The sequence below is a fragment of the Bos javanicus genome, unplaced genomic scaffold (genome assembly GCF_032452875.1).
Source record: "Bos javanicus breed banteng unplaced genomic scaffold, ARS-OSU_banteng_1.0 tig00001600_1, whole genome shotgun sequence".
NCBI classification, from domain to species: domain Eukaryota; kingdom Metazoa; phylum Chordata; class Mammalia; order Artiodactyla; family Bovidae; genus Bos; species Bos javanicus.
This window is the reverse complement of record NW_026893620.1, coordinates 766,852-784,578: the sequence shown is the minus strand read 5'-3', so window position 1 is coordinate 784,578 and position 17,727 is coordinate 766,852. Positions and strand designations below refer to the sequence as shown.

At 39.3% G+C, this 17,727-nt stretch overlaps 1 protein-coding gene across 1 annotated transcript in view; it reads left to right on the top strand.

The window, feature by feature from the left end:
• Positions 1–17,727, top strand: part of LOC133243938 (ATP-binding cassette sub-family C member 4-like) — a 230,057-nt gene that overhangs the window by 182,801 nt on the left and 29,529 nt on the right. Inside the window, 1 exon segment of the mRNA XM_061410646.1 lies at positions 14,275–14,364. Coding sequence (XP_061266630.1) covers positions 14,275–14,364 — 90 coding nt within the window.

Below are 17,727 nucleotides of genomic sequence, written 5' to 3'. Positions count from 1 at the left end.
TTTTTATATACAGTCAGCCAGTCTTTGTCTTTTGGTTGGGGCATTCAACCCATTTACATTTTAGGTAATTATTGATAAGTAGTAAAGTAATGCTCAAAATTCTCTAAGCCAGGCTTCAGCAATATGTGAACCATGAACTTCCAGATGTTCAAGCTGGTTTTAGAAAAGGCAGAGGGATCAGAAATCAAATTGTCAACATTTGCTGGATCATTTAAAAAGCAAGAGAGTTCCAGAAAAACATCTATTTCTGCTTTATTGACTATGTGAAAACCTTTGTGTGGATCACAATAAACTGTGGAAAATTCTGAAAGAGATGGGAATACCAGACCACCTGACCTGCCTCTTGATAAACCTATATGCAGGTCAGGAAGCAACAGCTAGAAGTGTACATGGAACAACAGACTGGTTCCAAATAGGAAAAGGAGTGCATCAAGGCTGTATATTGTCACCCTGCTTATTGAACTTATATGCAAAGTACATCACAAAAACCGCTGGGCTGGAAGAAGCACAAGCTGGAGTCAAGAATGCTGGGAGAAATATCAATAACCTTAGATATGCGGATGACAGAACCCTTATGGCAGAAATTGAAGCGAAGCTAAAGAGCCTCTTGATGAAAATGAAAGAAGAGAGTGAAAATGTTGGCCTAAAGCCCAACATTCAGAAAAACGAAGATCATGGCATCTGGTCCCATCACTTCATGGGAAATAGATGGGGAAACAGTGGAAATAGTGTCAGACTTTATATTTTTGGGCTCCAAAATCACTGCAGATGGTGATTGCAGCCATGAAATTAAAAGACGTTTACTCCTTGGAAGGAAAGTTATGACCAACCTAGATAGCATATTCAAAAGCAAAGACATTGCTTTGCCAACAAAGATCTGTCTATTCAAGGCTATGGTTTTTCTAGTGGTCATGTATGGATGTGAGAGTTGGACTGTGAAGAAAGTTGAGTGCCAAAGAATTGATACTTTGAAACTGTGGTGTTGGAGAAGACTCTTGAGAGTCCCTTGGACTGTAAGGAGATCCAACCAGTCCATTCTAAAGATCAGTCCTGGGTGTTCATTGGAAGGACTGATGCTAAAGATGAAACTCCAGTACTTTGGCCACCTCATGCAAAGTGTTGACTCACTGGAAAAGGCTCTGAGGCTGTGAGGGATTGGGGGCAGGAGGAGAAGGGGATGACAGAGGATGGGATGGCTGGATGTCATCACCAAATTGATGGACATGAGTTTTAGTAAACTCTGGGAATTGGTGATGGACAGGGAGGCCTGGCATGCTACAATTCATGGGGTTGCAAAGATTCGGACACGACTGAATGACTGAACTGAACTGATAATGCCATTGCCAATTATTTTGTTGTTTTGGGTTCAGGTTTATACACCTTGTCTGTGTTTCCTGTCAAGAGAAGAACCTTTAGCATTTGTTGAAGTTCTGTTTCAGTGGTGCTGAATTCTCTCAGCTTTTGCTTGTCTGTAAAGGTTTTGATTTCTCCTTCATATTTGAATGAGATCCTTGCTGGGTACAGTAATCTGGATGGTAGGATTTTCTCTTTCATCACTTTAAGTATGTCCTGCCATTCCCTTTTGGCCTGAAGGTTTTATATTGAAAGATGAGCTGTTATCCTTATGGGAATCCCCTTGTGTGTTATTTGTTGTTTTTCCCTTGCTGCTTTTAATATTTGTTCTTTGTGTTTGATCTTTGCTAATTTGATTAATATATGTCTTTGGGTGTTTCATCTTGGGTTTATCCTGTTTAGGACTCTGGATTTCTTGGATTTGGCTAGGTATTTCCTTCCCCATTTTCGTGAAGTTTTCAACTATTATCTCCTTAAGTATTTTCTCATGGTATTTCTTTGTCTTCTTATTCTGGGGCTCCTATGTTTCGAATGTTGGGGTGTTTAACATTTTCCAAGAGGTCTCTGAGGTTGTCCTCATTTCTTTTAATTCTTTTTTCTTCTCTGCTTCATTTATTTCCACCATTCTATCTTCCACCTCACTTATCCTATCTTCTGCCTCAGTTATTATACTGTTGGTTACCTCCAGAGTGTTTTAGACCTCAGTTATTACATTATTCATTATTGATTGACTCTTTTTTATTCTTCAAGGTCCTTGTAAAACATTTCTACATCTTCTCAATCCTTGTCTCTAGACTATTTATCTGTAACTCCATTTTGTTTTCAAGATTTTGGATTGTCTTTACTATCATTATTCTGAATTCTTTTTCAGGTAGACTCCCTATCTCCTCCTCTTTTGCTTGGTTTGGTGGGCATTTATCATGTTCCTTTACCTGCTGAGTATTTCTCTGTTTTTTCATTTTGTTTAGATTGCTCTGTTTGGGGTGGCCTTTCTGTATGCTGGAAGTTTGTGTTTCCTCTTTATTATGGAGGTTCCTCCCTGTGGATGGGTTTGGACAAGTGTCTTGTCAAGTTTTCCTGGTTAGGGAGGCTTGCATATGTGTTCTGGTGGGTGGAGCTGGATCTCTTCTCTCTGGAGTGCAATGAAGTGTCCAGTAGTGAGTTTTGAGGTGTCTATGGGTTTGGTGTGACTTTGGGCTGCCTGTGTTTTAATGCTCAGAATTATGTTCCTGCATTACTGGAGAATTAGCTTGGTATGTTTTCCTCTGAAACTTGTTGGCTTTTGGGTGGAGCTTGGTTTCAGTGTAAGTATGGAGGCTTTTGGATGAGCTCTAGTTGATTAATATTCCCTGAAGTCAGTTTTCTGGTGTTCTCAAGTTTTGGGTTTAAGCCTCCTGCCTCTGACTTTTAGTCTGATTCTTACAGTAGCTTCAAGACTTCTTCATCCTTACAGCACTATTGAGGAAACATCTAGGTTAATGCTGAAAAGATTCTCCACAGTGAGGGACACCCAGAGAAGTTTACAGAGTTACATGGAAAGAGAAGGAGGAGGAGGGAGATAGAGGTGACCAGGAGGAGAAGAGGAGTAATCAAAAGGAGAGAGAGCAATCTAGCCAGTAATCAATTTCCTATGTGCTCTCCACAGTCTGGAACACTCAGAGAGTTTCATGGAGTTACATAGAGAAGAGAAGAGGGAGAAGGAGATAGAGGTGTCCAGGAGGCAAAGAGGGGGAATCAAAAAGAGAGAGACAGATCTAGCCAGTAATCAGTTATCTAAGTGTTCTCCACAGCCTGGAACACCCAAAGAGATTCAGAGAGTTGGGTAGAGAAGAGAAGGGGGAGGGAGAAGACAGAGGTGACTTGGGGGAGAAAAAGTAGAGTCAAAGGGGGGAGAGAGCAATCAAGCCAGTAATCATACTCATAAGTAAAAATGGGTACTGAAAATTGGATTCTTAAAGGTATAAAGTTGATAACAAATACCAAATGCAAAGATAAAAAATCTAGAGTAGAGGTTAGACTCTCAAAAATACAATATTAAAAAAAAAATCACCAAAATTATTTAAAAAATATGAAATTAGCTTTAAAAATAGGGTTTTTTTGGCAAGGTAATAGTAGTTTATAAAAATGAAAATTAAAGGAGTAATAACTTAAAATAAAAAAAAATTTACAAAATTAAAAAATGATAATAGTAAAATATACCTAGAAATTTCTCTGGAGCTGTTGAGGGCTATGTGGGGTCAACTCAGTTTCAGATAGTTCCTTGTTCCAGCTTATATTTCTTCTCAAGATCTACAGACCTCTTCCAATGTAGTCAGTGCTAACCACAGGGTTTTAATCTGTTGCACCTGTCACTTCCAGAGTGGTTCCCTCTTCTTTGTTTATTTTGGCTTCCTCTGTTTGCAAGTTTCTTCAGTGTCTATTTTCTGCCCTGACACAAGGGGACGAAGGTGGTCACTTATTTAGGCTCATTGTTCGGTTGTGCTGTGAGGATGGAGGAACACTGCAAACAAATATTACTGGCATGTGTGGGGAGTACTCGCAGTGTCTGGGCCACACTGGGTTTGCCCCACTCACAGCGTGTGTGTGCTTTCCTGGTCTTCACTGCTCAGGCTCTAGGTTGCTCTGCAGGGGAACTGTCTAAAGCAGGCCCTTGGTTGTGTGCAGTTCCCAGGACTAAGCCGCGCAAGTTCAGGTTCTCTGGTACTCCACAAAGGCACAGACTTGGTTGGGCCTGTGTTTTGTGCCGTTCCCTGGTCCGAGCAGCTCAGGCAACCAGGTGCTTGGTGAGCACGCTCTCCTAGGTGTACCGTGGACCTTATCACCTCCCCAGTCCCAGCTGCTTGGTTTCCTGGGTGCGCAGAGAGAGAACCATCTCAGGTATGCCATGTGTCTCCTCTGGGGAGCTTATCTCTGACTGCGACCCTCCTGGCAGATATCAACTGCCCAGGATCCCAGGAAGACTTGTTTAGCAACTGGGAGCCTGCTCACAGTTTGGTGGAGGATGCCATCTCTGGGGCCGAGATTGCCTCTGGTCTTCTGGCTCTTGCTGTCGCCTGCCTACTTCTCTGCTTCCCTTGGAAGGAGGGGCAGATCCACAGCCGGCTAGCTCTCCTCTGGTATTCTGTCAATCCTTTGTTCTGTGAGCAGGTCAGGTTGTGCCTTAGAGCTTTTCGTGGGAAAGGTCTCTCTTTCTCTCTCTCTCTCTTTTTCTCTCTCTCTGGCTATCCCACAGTTTGGGTTGCTATCTCATGTCAGCTCCCTCAGATTGTCTGCAGGGCATTCAGGCCCAGTCCTTACCCTAAGCAGGCAGCCCACGCCTCCCTGTTCAGCCCCCGCTCACTGCTGGCAGACATGAGCATCCAGGCTACTTCTCCAATGGGAGTTGCAGTGAGGCGTGTAGTCTTTGTTTTTAAATTTTTTTTTCCTCCAGGTTATGTTGCCCTCTAAGATTCCAAAACTCCCCACAAAACCAATGGTGAAACAGTTCCCTGGTGTTTGGAAACTTCTCCTCCTTCACGACTCCCTCCCTGGGACAGGTCTCCATCCCTAACTCTTTTGTCTCCATTTTTATCTTTTATATTTTGTCCTACCTCCTTTCAAAGAGAATGGGCTGCCTTTCTGGGTGCCTGAAGTCCTCCGCCAGCATTCAGAAGTTGTTTTGTGGAATTTGCTCAGCGCTCAAACGATGTTTCGATGAATGTGTGTGTGTGTGGGGGGGGGGGGGCGGATAGGGGGTGGGGAGTGGTTTCTCCATCCTATTCCTCTGCCATCTTAGGTCTGCCACCAGAATTATCCATATTTTCTTTTTAAAAATTTATTTATTTATTGGATGTCCTGGGTCTTCATTGTTACATGCGGACTTTCTCTAGTTTCAATGAGCTGGGGCTATTCTTTATTGCACTGGGCTGGCTTCTCATTGTGATGGCTTCTCTTGGTGCAGAGCATGGGCTCTTGGGCATGAGGGCTCTAAAGTGAGGGCTCAGTGGTTGTGGAGCATGGGTTTAGTTGCCCCACAGCATGTGGGATCTTCCCACACCAGGAATAAAACCTGTGTCCCATGCATTGGCAAGCAGATTCATAACCACTGGACCACCAGGGAAATCCTGTCCATATTTGCTGTTTCTTTCTGATTCAATCTTGGAAGGTTGTAGCTTTCTACGAATTTGTCTATTTCTGCCAGATTGTTCATTTTATTGGCACATTGTTGCTTGGAGTAGTCTCCTATGATCCTTTGTATTTCTATGGTGACAGTTGTCACTTTTTTTTTTCATTTCTAATTTTATTGATTTGAGTCCTCTCCTTTTTTTCTTGATGAGTCTGCCTAAAGGTTTATCAATTTTGTTTATCTCCTCAAAGAAAAAGCTTTTAGTTTTATCATTTTTTGCTTTTATTTTCTCTATCTCTATTTCACTTATGTCAGCTCTGATCTTATGATTTCTTTTCCTCTACTAATTTTAGGTTTTATTTGTTCTTTCTCTAGTTGCTTTAGTAGTAAGGTTAGATTGTTTGAGACTTTTTTTTTTTCCTTGTTTCCTGAGGTACAATAGTATTGCTATAAACTTCCCTTCTTAAAATTGCTTTTGCTGAGTTCTGTAAGTTTTGGATCACTGAGTTTTCATTGTCATTAGTCTCTAAGTATTTTTTAAATTACTTCTTTGCTTTCATCAGTGATCCATTGGTTGCTCAGTAGCATGTTTTTTAGCCTCCATGTGCTCGTGACTTTTATAGTTTTTTCCCTATAATTGATTTATTAAAAATTTTTTATTTTATATTAGAATATAGTTGATTAACAGTGATGTGGTAATTTTAGGTGTACAGCAAAGTGATTCAGTTATAGTATATAACATGTATACATGTATCTATTCTTTTTAAAATTCTTTTCCCTTTTAAGTTATTGCGGAATATTGATTAGAGTTCCTTATGCCATTTAGTAGGTCCTAGTTGATTATCTACTTTAAATATAGCACTGTGTACATGTCAGTCCCAGACTCCCAATCTAGTCCTCCCCTCTAACATAATCTCATAATGTGGTTTAAAAAGAAATGCTTGATAGGATTTCAGTTTTCTTAAGTTTACTGAGGATTGATTTGTGGCCCAAAATATGATCTATCCTGGAGAATGTTCCATGTGCACTTGAGAAGAAAATGTATTCTGTTGCTTTCAGATGGAATGTCTTTGTTGTTGTTCAATCACCCAGTTGTGTCCGACTCTTTGTGACCCCATGGACTTCAGCACACCAGGCTTCCCTGTCCCTCACCATCTCCCAAAGTTTGCCCAAGTTCATGTCCATTGCATCGATGATGCCATCCAGCCATTTTATCCTCTGATGCCTTCTTCTCCTTCTGCCCTCAATCTCTCCCAGCATCAGGAACTTTTCCAGTGAGTCAGCTGTTCACATCAGATGACCAAACTACTGGAGGAATGTTGTATAAACATTGATTATATCTGTCTGGTCTAATGTGTCATTTAAAGCTTGTGTTTCTTTATTAATTTTCTGTCTGGATGATTTTTCCATTGGTATAAGTAGGATTTTAAAGTCTCCCATTATTTTTGTGTTACTGTTGATTTCCCCTCTTATGGCTATTATCATTTGCCTTAAATATTGAGATACTCCTATGTTGGGTGCATATATGTTTACAATTATTATATCTTCTTCTTTGGTTAATCATTATGTAGTATTCTTCTTGTCTCTTGTAACAGTCTATTTTAAAGTCTATTTTATATGATATGACTATTGCTACTCTAACTTTCTTCTGATTTCTAGTAGCATGGGTTATCTTTTTTCATCCCCTCACTTTCAGTCTATAAGTGTTCTTAGGTCTGAAGTGAGTCTCTTGTAGACAGCATATATATGGGTCCTGTTTATTAATCCATTCACCCAGTCTTTGTTTTCTGGTTGGCGTATTTAATTCATTCACATTTAAGGTAATTATCAATATGTATTTTCCTATTGACATTTTCTTAATTGTTTTGTGTTTCTTTTTGTTGGTCTTTCTTATTCCCTTCCTTTTTTGTTCTCTTGTAGTTTGATGACCAGCTTTTGTGTTGTATTTTAGTTGCTTTTTCTTTTTTTGTGTGTGTTTATATATTGTGGTTTTGATATTTGCTATTCTTATGAGGTTTTGATATAGCAGATGACACCACCCTTATGGCAGAAAGTGAAGAGGATCTAAAAAGCCTCTTGATGAAAGTGAAAAAGTTGGCTTAAAGCTCAATATTCAGAAAATGAAGATCATGGCATCCAGTCCTATCACTTCATGGGAAATAGATGGGGAAACAGTGGAAACAGTGTCAGACTTCATTTTTCTGGGCTCCAAAATCACTACAGATTGTGACTGCAGCCATGAAATTAAAATACAATTATGTAAAGTTTAAAAATTAGATAAAATTAAAATAAATTAATTAAAAAAATAAAATAAAAGACGCTTAGTCCTTGGAAGGAAAGTTATGACCAACCTAGATAGCATATTCAAAAGCAGAGACATTACTTTACCAACAAAGGTTTGTCTAGTCAAGGCCATGGTTTTTCCAGTGGTCATGTATGGATGTGAGAGTTGGTCTGTGAAGAAGGCTGAGCGCTGAAGAATTGATGCTTTTGAACTGTGGTGTTGGAGAAGATTCTTGAGAGTCCCTTGGACTACAAGGAGATCCAACCAGTCCATTCTGAAGGAGATCAGCCCTGGGATTTCTTTGGAAGGAATGATGCTAAAGCTGAAACTCCAGTACTTTGGCCACCTCATGCGAAGTGTTGACTCATTGGAAAAGACTCTGATGCTGGGAGGGATTGGGGGCAGGAGAAGGTGACGACAGAGGATGAGATGGCTGGATGGCATCACTGACTCGATGGACGTGAGTCTGAGTGAACTCCAGGAGTTGGTGATGGACAGGGAGGCCTGGTATGCTGCAATTCATGGGCTTGCAAAGAGTCAGACATGACTGAGTGACTGATCTGATCTGATCTGATATATGTATTAACACAAAATTGTTTTAAGTTGCTGGTCTCTCTCCCCTCTAGAGAGGTTCCTTTAGTTTAGCATTTGTTGTAAAGCTGGTTTGGTGGTGTGGAATTCTCTTAGTTTTTACTTGTCTGTAAAGCTTTTGAATCCCCCACCCCCGCCACTGCCCCAGCAGTAGCTGCTCTTTATATACTTTAGTAGAAGGTTGTTTTCTGGTTTGGGACTGAAATCATTAGGGTACAGATTGTGCTATTATTTATCTTGCTTATAACTACTTGTATGGTTTTTGTCTTGGTCCCAGGTTGTTTTAAGCTTCTAAAGATTAGTGAGAAGGGTTTCTTTGTAAGATAATGAAAGTCTTGTCTTCTAGCAATGTATACAGAAGGCCTAGTATGACTGCAGTTTTCAGTTTTGCAGTTAAAGGATTATCAATTTACCACACTTAATGCTCTGATTCAAAATGGACATTTTTGTCATATGCCTAATATGAATTTGTATTATGTTAAGTAATGAAGGAAAAATTACTACTAAATATGGCACAAAGGATTAAAATTTAAAAGCAAAAACCTTAAACTGTGATGAAAAACATATTTAAAATGAGTGCTCATTTAAAATCCTACATTAAACAGAGACATTTGTTTTTCTGTCTGTACCATACCATGCTGGCTAATTCTTATCAAATGAGGCATCATTTTGTACCTTCATAAAAAATAAACATTTGCCAATAAATTTAGTGTATATTTATTTGACTGTCAATCTACTGTCAATCTCTACACTGAAGTGTACAACACTTACCTAGGAGATTAATTTATATATGTCATTGCTTGGAGGTGGATACTTGAAATAATATTTATCAGAAATTACCATTAACTTGGCCCTTATCTGCCCTTGCAGTATGTGTCTACCGTGAATATTTTTACTACCCTTTGGAGATGATATAATGGTTTCTTACTTGGCAAGTGGATGAAAATAGAATGAGTAGAAATCAAAATGAACACCATGCATGAAACAGATTAACATATTCAAATAGACCTTGTTTAAACTGCCTGCCAAGAAAAATATAGCTTCAATCAGTTAATGTTTTAATAAATTATTCTTTTCATTCAACAAGTTTTCATTAATTTTACTGATTTTGAAATATTTATTTGACATGTCATGACAGAAATATTCTTATTAACTGTATTATTCCATGTAATACTGCTAAATAAATATGCATAATCATCAAATATATTCATTTAAACTGACAGGATAGACTTAAGCGTGGACCCTTATAGCAGTGGTACATGCTTAAACTTTTTTTTCTTTCCATAACAATCAGCTGTGTTTCGGTGGTAATTAGCAAAACCTCCTTAAGGCCTATAGAGTATCTGAGGGCTGTTTAAAGCTCAGCATAAAGCAACCGTAGGTGTTGGTCAGGGCTTCAGAAGCTGGGAACTTCTCTCTCTTCAAAGGATCCCATTTTAGTGTCTGAGACTTTGGCAGGCTTCATCTGCTTCAAGGAGTTTCCTGAAGAGAATAAGATAAGGGAGATGACAGTAGACAGAGACTGACTATGAAATCAGTGATTGAACTTTAAATGAGGTCCTTGTGCCTGTTCTCCTGAACCACAAAAATTGCTGTTCCCAAACATGCAAATGATGGCTTAATGATGCAAGAAAGATCCACCTTAAAAAAAATATTTTTTTTCCATAAATTAGCTTAGGTAATGCCTCTCTAGATATACTTTGAAAACCAGGTGAACACTTCATCAAACCCTAGATCCCTTATGTGCTGTGAATTGCAATCTGAGAGGAACCTGAAGGAAAAAATGATAAAATCACAGAAATCATGATGAGCAAAGAAACATTCATGTTTCTATAAGCAGAGACCCTGTCTCACTTTTCCAGTTGGGTTCAAAACTGGTTTCTTACCTTAGGGACTTCTTTCAGGCCCTTTATCTCCTCAAAAATGAGTCTTTCAGCTTGGATCCCAGGGTAGAATCATGTCCATGGTTTAGAGCCTTGGAGGAAAGGTGGAGGAGAATCAGAGGAGGAGGACTGTTGGATACCAACCTCCCCCTATCTGGTACCAACCTCCCCTTATATGGAAACAGCTAAAGGAAGAGAAATCACCTGGCTCATTGGAATCTTCAAGCTGATAATTACAAAGAGTACCGGGGTCCAGCCCCAGCAGGATCCAGGGATTCCCTCAGGAGGACGGCATTGGCAGTAAAGAAAGTAAAGAGGAGAGAAAGAGGCTTGATCTTCCTTGGTTTACACAGAAAGCCAATAAAGCTCCTGACACAGAACTTGCTCTGTTCACGGAGGCTGCAGGCGCTCTCTTGGTGGGGTGAGGACGCAGGACGCCACCTCCCCGGTGAAGATGCAGGGCACTTTCCCAATCGGGTCTTAGAAGCCCCGGCAAAAAAATGGACTCAGAGAGCCCCTGTGCTCCAAGGAGTCATCCTGAAAGAAGAAGAGAGAGAGAAAGAAAGAAAAGGAAGGAAAGAAAGAGAGATAAAGAATGACACGGGGAGACCAAGCTCTGATGAAGCCGGGTCTGCAGCTTTATTTTCAAAAGGAGCTTTTATACTCTGAGTTACACATTTCCAGAAGTGAAAGATACAGAGTCATGCAGAGTCAGCTCAACATTACATCAGTTTGACCTTCATCGGGACCAGGATTTTTTTGCACACTTTTCCATTTACAAGGGTCTTTGTGTTATGCACATTATCTTCTGGCCCAGAGGCCTATTGACATTTTATAACCTTATTTTGTTAAAGGTTGATCAACCAGAAAACTTGTTTTCCCTAAAGTGCTTCTTCTTTATTTATCCAATCTGTGTCTCCCTTATAAAGTATTAAATAAAGTTACATTCTTATGGAGCAAAGGTGCAGTGGGTTACAACAAAGAACAAACTTATTAACTCAAGGGTCTTATGTTGCTAATACCAAGGCTACTGCTTGTTTTTCTTGCATACCAACTATACTAGCTAATGCACTCCCAGGCCCACATTGGGTAAGGGACAAGGAAACTTGGTAGCAAACATTGGCTCAACAATGCAGTATTATTCTAATAAAGCTTTTTTATCCCTCGAAGGTTATGCTTGGGGTGTTGTGAACAATCATGTGTGTTAGTTGCAAAAGTGTGGATAAACCTGCCAAGCAAGCTAAAATAGTGACAGAGGGGTTAAAGTTAAAATGCTCCTTTCAAGCCCAGGAGACCTATTAACTAGAGCCCTAAGTTGATTTTCTTCAGAGAAAGGTGGTCGGGGATAGCCCCCTATTAATGTCAGAAGAGTTGGTGAAAGGCATAATATAATAAACAGTAGACAGACAGATTTTAGTTTCGGGGTAGATGCTCGAGCAAGTCCAGGGAATCCCTCAAGTCCTGTTCCGCCTTTGCCTGTCAGGTCCTCTGCACATGACCTTTGTCATGGGTGGGATCTCCCGTGGTGGCTCTGGGCAAAAAAGTAAGACTTTTTTTTTTTTTCTTCAAAATCTGAAGTAAGATAGTTATTCTCCTTAGGTGGTTGTCTAAGCAGTCTTTGATTCTAAATTTGTTAGCTTCAAGGGAGACTTTAAACTTGGGTCTTTGGATTTTTTAGTCAATTGTATAATCATTTTGAAATATTGTATGACCAGTGATTTTCATTGCTTTTGATGTGTATCAGCCATTTAATCAACTTTGTGCAGATAATGCTGTCTTTATCTTTTTAAGTTTGGATTTTGCCTAGGGATGCATCTTTTTTTGTGGCACACTTTGTGTCTTCTGTATCCATTTCTGTCTCACCAGACTTGAAACTAAGACAAAAGTGAAAGAAGATACAGTGGTCTTTTTGAGTGTCACTCTTCTTCATGTCTAGGGGAAAGAAATGTCTTTTTTCTTCATCTTTCTTCTCAAGCTTTGTGAAATGAGGAGGAAAGTCCAGCCCCAAGGCCAGGCAGGATTTGAACACCATGATTCCAAGCAGTTCTGGGCACTTGTGGAAGAGTCAGTTCTCTTCTTGTTCCCACACATGTGCATCCCCTTGTTCTGCCCCCTTCACTTCTTGGAGCCAACAGGGCTCTTCTCTGCTGCCCATAATCTTGTGGTCTGGGTTACTGAAGACTTCCAGAAGAAACTTAAATGGTCTACATGAACTTATGAACAAGATTCTCTCTTGAAACCCTGGAGGAGGAATATATTTCCATAGTAAATTACTTGTGGCTCCTTCTGGAACAGATAAAGAGGAAAAACTATTTAAATTAAAATAACTTTATTATGGCTCATGTCACAGTGGGTTTCAGGTCATCCTGATCTTGCAGGTAGTAATGATGTTCTGTGAGGCAAGTCATCCTGATGGACAGGTGAGAGAATGTAGGGACCAGCTGGTACAGGATCAGAGGTGATCTTTCCAAGGACAGAGGTGCTGCAGACCCCAGGAACTGACATTCTCTTTGCATGTGAGCAGATATTCCATGTGAACGTGTGGAGAGATTCTAGTTCCTGGAAGACTGTTTTACCAATGGAGGAAATAGACTATTCTGTATTCTTCAGTGCAAATGTGAAAATATTTAGGGTTTTACTTTGAGGCACAAACTTCAGCTAATCATGCTGTTGGTATTTCCCAGTATCACAGCAGGTTTGACAATTTAGCTGTTTTGAATAAAGTTCCTCAAATAATTATAGCCTTGTTCTTTAATTAAGCAGGTATTACCAGGAAGGTATTTTTATAAAAAGTCAAATCTTCCTTTTTTGTCTTCAATTTTTTCTTAAGATGATATACTTTAGCACTTTCTTTTATTAATGCCCAGTGGTCCAGAGGATTCCTGCCTCTTGAGAAATCTGTATGCAGGTCAGGAAGCAACAGTTAGAACTGGACATGGAACAACAGACTGGTTCCAAATAGGAAAAGGAGTTCGTCAAGGCTGTATATTGTCACCCTGTTTATTTAACATATATGCAGAGTACATCATGAAAAACGCTGGACTGGAAGAAACACAAGCTGGAATCAAGATTGCCGGGAGAAATATCAATAACCTCAGATATGCAGATGACACCACCCTTATGGCAGAAAGTGAAGAGGAACTAAAAAGCCTCTTGATGAAAGTGAAAGTGGAGAGTGAAAAAGTTGGCTTAAAGCTTAACATTCAGAAAACGAAGATCATGGCATCCGGTCCCATCACTTCATGGGAAATAGATGGGGAAACAGTGGAAACTGTCAGACTTTATTTTTGGGGGCTCCAAAATCACTGTAGATGGTGACTGCAGCCATGAAATTAAAAGACGCTGCTCCTTGGAAGGAAAGTTATGACCAACCTAGATAGCATATTGAAAAGCAGAGACATTACTTTGGCAACAAAGGTCCGTCTAGTCAAGGCTATGGTTTTTCCAGTGGTCATGTATGGATGTGAGAGTTGGACTGAAAAGAAGGCTGAGCGCTGAAGAATTGATGCTTTCGAACTGTGGTGTAGGAGAAGACTCTTCAGAGTCCCTTGGGCTACAAGGAGATCCAACCAGTCCATTCTGAAGGAGATCAGCCCTGGGATTTCTTTGGAGGGAATTATGCTGTTGCTGAAACTCCAGTACTTTGGCCACCTCATGCAAAGGGCTGACTCATTGGAAAAAAACTCTGATGCTGGGAGGGATTGGGTGCAGGAGGAGAAGGGGACGACAGAGGATGAGATGGCTGGATGGCATCACTGACTCGATGGACCTGAGTCTGGGTGAACTCTGGGAATTGGTGATGGACAGGGAGGCCTGGTATGCTGCGATTCATGGCGTCTCAAAGAGTCGGACATGACTGAGTGAATGATCTGAACTGAACTGAACTGAAGTACAATGAAGTTATTTGAGAGATACTACTTTGTAAGCAGATATTTGCAACTTTATTATTAATGATTTCAGTGAATTTTGATATTTTTGTACTTTAATTCTATTCTTTAGGCATTAGAATTAAATTTGAAAAGAATATCTAATAACATTTACTATTTTGGGCTACTTAGGAACCTGTTTTATTCACGGGAACAATGAGAAACAATCTGGACCCTTTTAATGAACATCTGGATAAGGAACTGTGGAATGCCTTAGAAGAGGTAATTTATTCAATGTAATTCACTTGTTAGCCTCAGTATCTGCATGCATACATTTATAGCACTGCAGATAATTAAGGGGAGCTTATCAGTTTAACTGACTTTGTTTACCTCCTAGGAAAACATTGATGACATCAGTGAATTTAAAATGTGTATATTGATGATAATAACAATGAACAAGATAATCCCTCATGCTTTCATTTTAGCTTTTTCCCCATGACCCAAAGCAACTAGATATACTAACTCGTGTTTAGCAGTGCACTAAACTAAACATTAAAACCATTGGTTCAAATTCTACTACTGACCTAATAAGTTAATTACCCTACAGTGTTTACTTTATTCCTTTGGTCTTTGGAAACATCTACTAAGTAGAGACTGTAATAGTTTTTCAATATTAACTGAAAGAAAAATGAGATAATACTATTAAGATGCTATGAAATTTCATAAGAAAGTGTTTATAAAGTTACATTATACAATTGGAATGTGATAATAATTATTGGCAGTCATGTCATTATAATGCTTCAGAGTGAATACTGGTAATAGAACCCTGCCTGGACCTTTTGCTAAGTTTTTTAGGGGTGAGTTCATTTCTAAAGGATGTTATATTTGTGTATTATTTCCCTTTGGAACACTTTGAATTTCCTCACCCTTGCAGGAAAAGAATTTTGACTGTTAAAGTACTGCTGGTTTGTATATTTTAATACTAATAATTTTGTGTATTTGCCCTAGTTCTGAAAATTGATTTTAAGCTAATGATGGCAGAAACTGTATCCAGACCTCTAAACCACAGACAGACTTTTAATTCCTCATAGGATCTAGCTTAGTCTTTTGCTTTTAAAAAGTAAGCCCTTATAAATAGGCACTAAATGTCTGATTAATCTTCATTTCAGAGAAGTGTGGTTTACTTCTTTAAAAAGAATTATGTTTTTGTGTTTGGGTTTTATCTTTTTGCACACATTCCAGTGACCAATTGCTTACACTAATTTTGTTATGAATTTGCACTTTCTGTCATTTACTGTCACCCTTCCAGAGATACCCTGGAGAAGGGAATGGCAAACCATTCCAGTATTCTTGCTTGCAGAATCCCATGGACAGAGGAGACTGGTGGGCTGCATTCCGTGGAGTTGAATAGAGTTGGACATGACCAAGTGACTGACACACCCAGGGATAGCTCTGAAATCTGTAAAAAATAAATGAATTTTTACTGTGAGCAAGTAGATTTGGAGGTTTGACAATATCCTGCCAGTGATTCTGGTTTCTGAAGGGTATCAGCACTGAGTATTTACACACCCACCTTGCTTTCCAGCAAATGTGGGGGTTTTATTTTCCTAAATTGGACCAATTGCTTCACTTCCTCTTGCCTGAAAAGAAGTGCATCTCTGATTTCATTTTAACTTAAGAGTCTATAGTGAAATTCTAGAAGAGAAAACATGGGGAGAATAGTTAACCATCATATATAAAGAAAGATAGGATGATTCACTACTCTTAAATTCATAGTATAAAATTAATTGCAAAATTGTCACACACTTTAAAAAAAGCTGAAATACTGGTAACTTATTTTCCTGTTTGTTTTCAAGCATGAGAACTGCCTTCACAGGTGCACAGGTAGTAAAATTTCTCTAGAATGTTAGAGCACATTGTTCCATGGACAATGAAGAAATATTAATTGGGGGGAAAAACTGTTAAAAACTATCTCTAGCTTATACTTAATTCATCTGTTCAGTTCAGTTTAGTCGCAGTTATGTCTCACTCTTTGCGACCCCATGGACTGCAGCATGCCAGGCTTCCCTGTCCATCACCAACTCCTGGAGCTTGCTTAAACTTGTGTTCATCGAGTCAGTGATGCCATCCAAACATCTTTCCCTCTGTCATCCCCTTCTCCTTGTGCCTTCAATTTTTCCTAGCATCAGGGTCTTTTCCAATGAGTCATTTCTTCACATCAGGTGGCCAAAGAATTGGACTGGAATTGAGAGATTTGATCTCCTTGCAGTCCAATGAACTCTCAAGAGTCTTCTCCAACACCACAGTTCAAAAACATCAGTTCTTTGGCTCTCAGGTTTCTTTATAGTCCAACTCTCGTATCTATACATGACTACTGGAAAAACCATAGCTTTGTCTAAATGGACCTTTGTTGGCAAAGTAATGTCTCTTATTTTTAATATGTTGTCTAGGTTGGTCATAGCTTTTCTTCCAAGGAGCAAGTGTCCTTTAATTTCATGGTTGCAATCACCATCTGCAGTGATTTTGGAGCCCAAGCAAATAAAGTCTGTCACTGTTTCTATTGTTTCCCCATTGGTTCATCTGTAGAAACCAATATTAAATTTTAGTAGCCTTTCAATTCTAAAAACAATGAGGTGGTGGAAGTGGTCAATGACACTAAGATCTACCTTTATTTAAACTACATTTGGAACTTTCTGTAAAAAGAAAGAAGCTAGTTTATTTCACAAAATGAAGTGTGTGATTTCTCTGTATTCATTTTGGAATTGACCCTGTTATCTTAATAATATATCTTATTGAAAAATCATCTCACTGTTGTTTCTGCAGGAATTATTTATGATTGTTGTGTGTTTTTCAATGAAAGATTTAGTATCCTAATTTTTAGAATATCTACCAAATGTTCAAACTACTGCACAGTGCACTCATTTCACACTAGCAAAGTAATGCTAAAATTCTGCAAGCTAGGCTTCAACAGTACATGAACCGAGAACTTCCAGATGTTCAAGCTGGATTTAGAAAAGGCAGAGGTACCAGAGATCAAGTTGCCAACATCTGTTGGATCATCATAAAAGCGAGAGAATTCCAGAAAAACATCTACTTCTGTCTTATTGACTATGCTAAAGTTGTTGACTGTGCAGATCACAACAAACTGTGGAAAAGTCTTCAAGAGATGGGAGTACCAGACCACCTTACCTGCCTCCTGAGAAACCTGTATGCAGGTTTCAAGAAGCAACAGTTAGAAGCGGATATGGAGCAACAGACTAGTTCCAAAATTGGGAAAGCAGTACATCAAGGCTGTATATTGTCACCCTGCTTATTTAACGTATATGCAGAATACATCATGTGAATGTCGGGCTGAATGAAGCAAAAGCTGGGATCAAGATAGCCAGGAGAAACTTCAATATTCTCAGATATACAGATGGCACCAGCCTTATGGCAGAAACTAAAGAGGAACTAAAAAGCCTCTTGATGAAAGTGAAAGAGGAGAGTGACAAAGCTGGCTTAAAACTCAACATTCAAAAAGTAAGATCATGGCATCTGGTCCCATCACTTCATGGTAAATAGATGGGGAAACAATGGAAATAGTGACAGACTATATTCTCTTTGGCTCCAAAATCACTGTGGATGGTGACTGCAGCCATGAAATTA